Source organism: Colobus angolensis, unplaced genomic scaffold (assembly GCF_000951035.1).
Source record: "Colobus angolensis palliatus isolate OR3802 unplaced genomic scaffold, Cang.pa_1.0 Scaffold31, whole genome shotgun sequence".
In the NCBI taxonomy this organism is placed as follows: Eukaryota; Metazoa; Chordata; class Mammalia; order Primates; family Cercopithecidae; genus Colobus; species Colobus angolensis.
Genome location: NW_012116377.1, coordinates 10,636,270 through 10,645,340, shown reverse-complemented (window position 1 = coordinate 10,645,340; position 9,071 = coordinate 10,636,270). Strand labels below are relative to the sequence as shown.

The 9,071-nt window shown below is 38.5% G+C and overlaps 1 protein-coding gene across 1 annotated transcript in view; it reads right to left on the bottom strand.

The window, feature by feature from the left end:
• Positions 1-9,071, bottom strand: part of HSPBAP1 (HSPB (heat shock 27kDa) associated protein 1) — a 49,231-nt gene that overhangs the window by 15,209 nt on the left and 24,951 nt on the right. Inside the window, exon 4 of the mRNA XM_011950799.1 lies at positions 1,464-1,600. Within this exon, the coding sequence (XP_011806189.1) occupies positions 1,464-1,600 (137 nt within the window). The remainder of the gene's footprint in view (positions 1-1,463; positions 1,601-9,071) is intronic.

The following is a 9,071-nucleotide window of genomic DNA, read 5'->3' as shown; positions in this document are numbered from 1 at the left end:
AAAATAAAGTGATATTAACTTTATATCATAGAAAGAATTCAGGTATTTTTTGATAATGTTTTTCCAACTTGAATTTCTTTGGCTTGTTTCCCAATTCAGAATACATGGACAGCAGCTACTTAAAATGTTGTCTCCCTTACCAGGTTTAAGGTTTTAGCCTGTTAACTCCACAAGGGTTGAGACCACACTCATTTGATTGACTCTTGCATCCACAGCATGTAGCTATGTACCTGACACATTCTATGCCCTTTAATAAAGACGGAATGCATCAGAGAGTGGACTAACTTCTACCATTCTGTAATTTTCAGAGTTCTTCACATGTGAAATGCATCCACAGACATACTGACTGTTTCTCCTGAATCTACTCACAATCCTTTTCACATCTAATAGGTCTGAGAACTTGCACATGGCCTTTTCTGTTTTACTCTCTGTGCTGCCCTGTAAATATCCTACATGACCAGGAGAAAAGACTGGGGCACAATTAATTAGGGGAAAATAAAGCTGCACATACATCTGAGTACATCCTCCAAGTGGCACAAACACTTGCACTCTCATAGAACTCCAGAAACCAGAAGCACTGCCTATCCCTTCTAGAGTGCACAGATAGATGGAGACAAAAACTGACCTAAGGTAACAATACACTGTATTGTGTCAGGTAGGCACAAACTGAAATTTAGAGTTTAAAGGGTCCAGTATTTTTCAAATCAGGATCGCTGGCATCCCTTGGAGGGGAGCTTGAGGGCAACAGTGGAGCCTCTTCCTTTCAACAAACTGCTCTGCTCTTACTTATTTAGATTTGGAGAAAGGGTGTTCCCATTTTAAAATAAAAGTTTGAAAACTACAAACTCTTCTGTAAAAAAGAAAAGCTAAGCATAGGCTGGGCATAGTGACTCACACCAGGACTTTGAGAGGCCAAAGCAGGAGGATGGCTTGAGGCCAGGAATTCAAGACTAGCTTGAGCAACGTAGAAAGACTCTATTTCTAAATAAAATTTTTAAAAAATTAGCTGGGCATAGTGGCACACACCTATAGTCCTAGGTACTTGAGAGGCTGAGGCGGGAGGATGGCTTGAGGCCTAGGAGTTAGGATCACGCATTGTACTCCAGCCTGGGCAACAGAGCAAGACTCTGTCTCAAATGTCTCTAATTTACAAAAAAAGAAAAAAAAAACACCAAGCAGAGAGCTGTCTAGCTGACCTGGGAGTGGAATCCCAGAATTCTAGAATCAGCTCTCTGAAGACAATCCTGATCTGATCATGGCAAGGCACTCATCTGTAAACCATCATTTTAACTGTTCTCTTTTCACAGAGGAGAAACCAAAACCAGAGGTTAAGAGGTCTACCCCAATCATGAGGCAGGCTGACAGAATGGGGCTGGGACTACACCTTGGGGTACTGCCTATTCTCTCTGCTACCCCTGATGTATGCATGCACAGGTGCACACACACACACGCACACACATTACCTTCCTTGTACCTGGAATACCAAGTTACAACCATAGGAGTCCAGATGACAGGGTGTGTGGGCTCCCAAGGAGCCAATCCACAACGTACTTTCCTGACCATTTCTTCCAGGAAACCCGAAGTCAGACCATTTCACATCCTGTTTTGAAATAAAGTTGCAATTCATCAAGAACTAACCAACTTCTCTGTATGGTAATGTTGCCCATTTTCACTTGCACATCTGTTATTTGGCAGTTGGGATATTCTATTATGGAAAATGCTACAGATGGAAGAGGTTAGGTTTCCAGGGCAGTTCAAGACATCTTTTTAGCCAATAATATATTTGAATAACCACACTAATAGTAATCATTCAACAAATATTTACTGACTACTTACAACATGCCAGGCACTGTTCTGGAAGCTTGTAATGAATCAGTGAACAAAAGAGACAAAATGCCCACTCAGGTGAAGCTTACATTTAGAGTTGGAAACAGAGAGGATTCTGCTGATATTTAGGGAAAGCGTGTTTTGGGCAGTTAGAACAGTGAATGCAGCGGAAACGTCATTATTTCAAATATCTCTGAGACGCAACCGAGGAAGTCAGAAATCCTTATTCCCTCTAAACAGTGCATATATTTGTGTATATATGCAACTTACTAACTTTGTGTACTTCAATGACCACATAAAAGCAGCCTTCTCCTACATTAGTGGGGTTACTTAAAACTATCAATGCTGGAGCCTTAGCTCATACCTACTAGATCAGTCTTCAGGTGAGGGTGTCAAAATACATCTTTTGAAATATACATCCATGGATGGCTTTCAATATACTCCCCAAAGTCATGAACTTCTTAAGTGCACTGATCTTTAGAACAGAGACAGCACAGTGCTCTGGACTTAGACTCTTCATATGCCTGGTTCTGTGGGCAAATCCTGCCCAAGTCAACTACTGGGAAAAGCCTATACTTTTAGAAGCCGACAGTGCATTTGCAGCACAGAAAAATAGGGTCACACATAAACCAAAATCCATGTGATTAAACACATTTATAAGCTAGAAAAGAAAAAGAACATACTAGTGAACCAGGCGTGATGGTTCTGCCTTATTTTTATTTTATTCATGACATTTTCCTTTCGGTTTTAAAAAACAAAAGCAAAGAAAAAAAACCCACTTCTATGTGCAGAACATCATTCTCAATGCTGACACTCCTTTTATCAGTAACTGTCGTCTAAATTTTCTATTTTTAGAGGGAAAACATTAACAGCTGTATTCAAAGAGAAAGGATTTTAAAGAGAAATTTAATGGATGGTTTTGAGGAAGACTAGAAAGGACACTTTTTTTTTCATTTTTGTTTTGAGTGATGAAAATGGTTGAATACGTGCACATAACTAATGTCTGACATAGAAGGGGGAATTTCTGCAAGGTCAGCACCACTGTAAATGCATATGGCTCACATGTGGCAGTTCCAGTGGGTGGTAAAAATCCTGTTCTCTCTGCATATAGCCTATAAGCTCCATACTGGGAGCTTACACCTGTTTTCTCAATGCCTAACTTAGTACCAGGCTCAGGGTTAGACCTTGGAACACACTGGCTGCTTGGGAGGGAAAGAAGAATCTGTTGACTTATGATGGTTAAAATAGTTCAGGCCAATGACACTTTTGAGCATACACCTGGTGTGATGCTGGGTGTTGGGGATACAAAAATTAATGTAACACAGGCCTACCCTTCAAATCTAATAATGGGCGATAATCCTATAAACAGAGCCTTTCAACATGATGTAACAAGTGCTCTGACACAAATATGCAGGAAATGCTTTAAGATCACAGCAGGAGGGCCCTACACCCAAGCAGGGAGCTTAGGGGAGGCTTCCAATTAACCTGGTCCTTGTTGAACAATTTACCACACCTCAGTCTGAAGAATTTAACTAAAGGTAGCTGAAAGCCATTCAGTATAAAAAGGAAAAAAGAGACTTGTCTTAGCTAAGAAGAGACAGGTTATGTGATTCTTAATCTTATAGATACATCCCTGCAGGAATCTAATGAATACCAAAGCCCCTTCTCCTCAGAAAAAGCACACATGAAATTTCATATATACTTTCAAAGAAGTGACAGACCAACCCCACATGAAAAACTCTGTTCTAGAGCCCTGCTTTGGAAAGAATCACTGAAGAAAGATTTTTCTACAGGGTGAGGTTACTGTATGAGAAACTGAGGAGAGGCTTCCCTGGCCTCTTGTCTAACAGTAATGACTTAAAAAGCAAAACTGTCAGGCAGGTGCGGTGGCTCATGCCTGTAATTCCAGCAATCTGGGAGGCTGAGGTGGGAGGACTGCCTGGGTCCACGAGTTCAAGACCAGCATGGGCAATGTTTGGTGAGGCTCTGTCTCTACAAAAACTTTTTTTTAACAAATTGGCTGGGTGTGGTGGCATGCACCTGTGGTCCCAGCTACTCAGGAGGCTGAGGAGGGAGGATCACTTGAGCTTGGGAGGTTAAGGCTGTAGTGAGCTGTGTTTGCATCACAGCACTCCAGCCTGAGTGCCTGAGTGACAGAGCAAGACCCTGTCTCAAAAAAAAAAAAAAAAAAAAAGCAAAATTATCAGTGTAAAAATAGACAGCATTGAGAGTTGGGATTCTCTTCCCAAGTAAGTTTAGCTACTTATGGATAGTCAAATGTCTGAAGTCAATGCGGGCCCAGAAATCTGTCTTGAGTCTTGCTAGAAACAGGAGGCCCTGTTTGGGTGCTACATCTGTAAAACCAAAAAGGGTGATCAGTAGGGTGATCTGTCCTGGAGTCTATTCATACATACCTCAAGAGTTGGAAAAATCTTTAAAAATCATCTATTCTCAGAAAGTTCTATTCTACACCATCCCTGAAAAGAGCAACAAGTAGCTAGCTTGGGAGGGAAAGTAGCTAGCTGGTTGACCACTTACTACAAAATCAGTATCTACTTCCTGGTAGCTTACAGAGGAGGATCCTAGATTTGCTTTCTATAACTAAAGAGAACAAGTTTATTTCCTGCCAAAAATTGCTATTTTTAAGTTATCAGAAAGACTGTCCAGTTTCTCCTTTGTTTTTTTTTTTTTTAACCTAGATGCAGCAGCATTAACTTTTCCTTCCAATTGCTCTTCTCTCAATTTCCTTTATTTGTCAACAGGCCTAAAGCCTGGCTCCCAAACTGAACCCCAGACACAGTCTACACGGAACCTGGATCCATGGAATTGTAACATTCCATGACCCGGACATCATACCATTAATGCACTGACAGACGGCACTTTTCTTTTTAAGCAACTAAATTATACCAAGGCTAATATTGGGCCTCCCTGTCTCTTACTTGCAGAGTGTTGCTTAGCATATCTCTTCAGCCTTGACTTACAGTCAAAGACTAGCCTAATATTTCCTAATTTTCCTTGTGATTTACTATTTGACTTATGGATTATTTAGAAGTGTAATGTTTAATTTCAAATATTTGGGGATTTTTCAGCTATCTTTTTGTCATGAATTTTTAATTTAATTCTGTTGTGGTGAGAGAACATACTTTGTATGACTTAAACCCTTTTAAATTATTGAAACTTGTCTTATGGCCCAGCATATAATCAATCTTGATAAACGTTCCATGTGCACTTGGAAATAATGTGTTTTCTGTTGTTGGGTGGAGTGTTTTATAAATTTCAATTAAATCAAGTGGATTGTTCAAGTCTCCTGTATCCTTACTGATTTTCTGTATATTTGTTTTAACCATTATAGAGACAGAGGTATTGAAATCCCCCTGCTATAATTGTATATTTGTGTTTTCCTCACTTTAGATTTGTCAGTTTTGTTCACGTATTTTGAAACTGTTATTGGGTTCATACACATTTGGGATTATTATGTCCGCTTGGTGAATTGACCTTTTATTGTGATAAAATGACCCTCTCTACCTTGGGTTTCCTTGTTCTGATGTTAACTATGTCTGTCTCCTCCTTTGAATAGTATTAGCATGAAAAAGGAGTACTTACTATATGATTCCATTTCTATGAAATTCTAGAACTGCCAAACTAACCTGCAGTGACAGAAAGTACTACATCAGTGGTGTCTGAGAATGAGGGTATAGGGAGAGACAGGTTATGAAGGGGACACTGGGAAACTTTTGGACATGATCAAAATGTTTGTCATCTTGAATGTGGTGATAATTTCTTGGGTGTATGTATATGTAAAACTTAATCAAACTGTTCACCTTAAATATATACTGTTTATTATATATCAGTTATACCCCAATAAAGCTGTGTGTGTGTTTTTTTAATACAATGCTATTAGTACACTTTGGTCCCACTGTCTCAACACTAGCAGTTTTGCTCACCATTGCATTTGTACCATCAGTGCAAATGTCAACACTGTGAAATAAGCAAATATCATCTTAGAAGTATTATGAAAATAATTTTAATCTCAAAGATCCTCTGAAAGGTTGTCAGGGACCCCCAGGGGTCTATGGGCCACTCTGGTTTACAACATCACCACTGTAATTACTCTATGTTTTTCTGTTCTGACTCCTCCTCTAAGTAATTCTAAAACAGTTTCTTATGAAAATACATTTTAAGTCATACTCCAGATTAAAATTAAAATACTTTAATCATGTTCACAAATGTTTTATAACTTAAAATTATGTAACTAATTCTAAAACAGTTTCTTATGAAAATACATTTTAAGTCATACTCCAGATTAAAATTAAAATACTTTAATCATGTTCACAAACGTTTTATAACTTAAAATTATATAAGGATAGCATTTAAGACCCTCCCAAGTATGGCTGACGCCACCTGTCTGCTCTGCGTAAGGCCCTGTCCAGTCTCCCCACTGACCTATGCTCTCTCTTACCTTCTGGCCTCTGCTCATGCCCCTTTCAATTTCTGCCTGTTAAAGTTCTATGTTTTAGGGCCTGGCTCAGGTTCAGCCTTGGCTATGAAACCTTCTCAACCGCTTGTACCCATATCCATCTGCCCCTTGCCTTCCTTCCTATATGTTTTATTTGGATTACTATTTAAATGGTAAGTGACACAGAACGTTTGTGTCCTGTTCCTTTAACAATATTGTGAGCTCTTTGGGCTATATTTTATAATTTTTTATTCCTGCAAACTGCTAACATACTGCTGAATACATAATAGGTATTTGAATGATTACATAAGTGGATTTTTTCCTACTCTTACCATTTTTTGTTTTGATATTTCTCTGGGTCTTTAGGACCCCTCAGAGAATGTTTTGACTTAAACCCCTAGCTTCACCTTTGTCAAATTCTCTGTGGCTTCTAGTTAGTCAGTGTAGCATTTGTCAGCCTTGGTAAGAAATTCTTAATCTCCCTGGCTCTCTACTAGTTTTGTAAGTTTTTACTTACAGCCTCTACTTGAAGTTTCCTCCTATTAACTCTTTTCTTCCACAAATTAAATTCATCTACGAAAAATATGTATATTGATAAATATACTGGTACGATTGGAAAATATCCTATAGCCTCAAGATGGCCTGAAAGTAGACTTTTGTGTACAGCAAACAAAATTAATCTTACTATTTTTTAGTTATACATCATATCACTGACTAATCTAAATAAAGCATTTGTTTTGAACATTTTGTTCTCTACTTTCCTAGAAAGGTAGGGAATTTGTGACAGTACAAAACAAAATTTCTTTCTTTCAGACTCATTAGGCAAGAATGACAGGTTTTACCTTTTGCAATTATCAGTAAGTATCATCATAAGTGAAGTTGTTAAGAATCAACATGTAATAAAAGGAATTGTGCCCCAAGAATGCTTCTCAGGTAGATTCCATTTGACATGGTGATTTGAATTGGCTACTGAAGGTCAGAGGCCTTGTTAAGTCACCAGGACACAGATTCCCAAAATACAGTAGATGGAAGAAGAGTTGTAACATGTCTTGGACTTTAAAACATAGCTATGAGAGCATGTTGAAATTGAGGCAGGTGATTTGATAATGAATAATGGCGTCTGATGGCAAGTGATGCTTTCTGATGAGACAGGTTGGAATGTAAGAATTAAGGTGTTTATTGAGCCTATTGGTGGGTAGAGAGTTAATTACCTCTTTTCTGTTTACGTACCTAAGGTGATTTATCTAAGGAAAAAGAAACTCAGACAATTGCTAATATACAATGTCAATTTAAGGGGCTGTTTGAAATTTGGATTGAAATATTTATCCTTTGTAAGTTTTGGAGAGTAATTATAATTAATTATATTATTTTAAAAGTTACATTTTGGGCTGGGCATGATGGCTCATGCCTGCAATCCCAGCACTTTGGGAGGCTGAGCAGGCAGATCACTTGAGTTCAGGAGTTCGAGACCAGCCTGGTCAACACGGTGAAACACCATTTCTACTAAAAATCTAAAATTTAGCCAGGCATGGTGGTATACTCCTGTAATCCCAGCTACTCAGGAGGCTGAGGCAGGAGAATTGCTTGAACCTAGGAGGCGGAGGTTGCAGTGAGCCAAGATCATGTGATTGCACTCCAGCCTAGGTGACAGAGTCAGACTGTCTCAAAAAAGAGAAAAAGAAATACATGAGCCTGAAAGCTTCCTAACACTTTTTTCTTTTTCTTTTTTTTTTTGTATTTTATTCTTTATTTACCAATTTTAAAATAATAAGTTGGTCACTATCATCTTACACTGCTGATCAATTAGGGTACTGCTTTTAAGAAATACCATTATGAACTTATGGTTTAAACATTAGTATGCAGTTGTAATCCTTATTTTTTTTTTTTTTCAGATTCTGCCAGCAAACTACATTTGATTTCAGGTAATCTTTTATTATTATTATTATTATTATACTTTAAGTTCTAGGGTACATGTGCATAACGTGCAGGTTTGTTACATATGTATACTTGTGCCATGTTGGTGTGCTGCACCCATCAACTCGTCATTTACATCAGGTATAACTCCCAATGCAATCCTTCCCCCCTCCCCATGATAGGCCCCGGTGTGTGATGTTCCCCACCCTGTGTCCAAGTGTTCTCATTGTTCAATTCCCACCTATGAGTGAGAACATGCGGTGTTTGGTTTTCTGTCCTTGTGATAGTTTGCTCAGAATGATGGTTTGCAGCTTCATCCACGTCCCTACAAAGGACATGAACTCATCCTTTTTTATGGCTGCATAGTATTCCATGGTGTATATGTGCTACATTTTCTTAATCCAATCTCTCATTGATGGACATTTGGGTTGGTTCCAAGTCTTTGCTATTGTGAATAGTGCCACAATAAACATACATGTGCATGTGTCTTTATAGTAGCATGATTTATAATCCTTTGGGTACATACCCAGTAATGGGATGGCTGGGTCATATGGTATTTCTAGTTCTAGATCCTTGAGGAATTGCCATACTGTCTTCCATAATGGTTGAACTAGTTTACAATCCCACCAACAGGGTAAAAGTGTTCCTATTTCTCTGCATCCTCTCCAGCACCTGTTGTTTCCTGACTTTTTAATGATTGTCATTCTAACTGGTGTGAGATGGTATCTCATTGTGGTTTTGATTTGCATTTCTCTGATGGCGAGTGATAATGAGCATTTTTTCATGTGTCTGTTGGCTGTATGAATGTCTTCTTTTGAGAAATGTCTGTTCATATCCTTTGCCCACTTTTTGATGGGGTTTTTTTTTTTTTCTT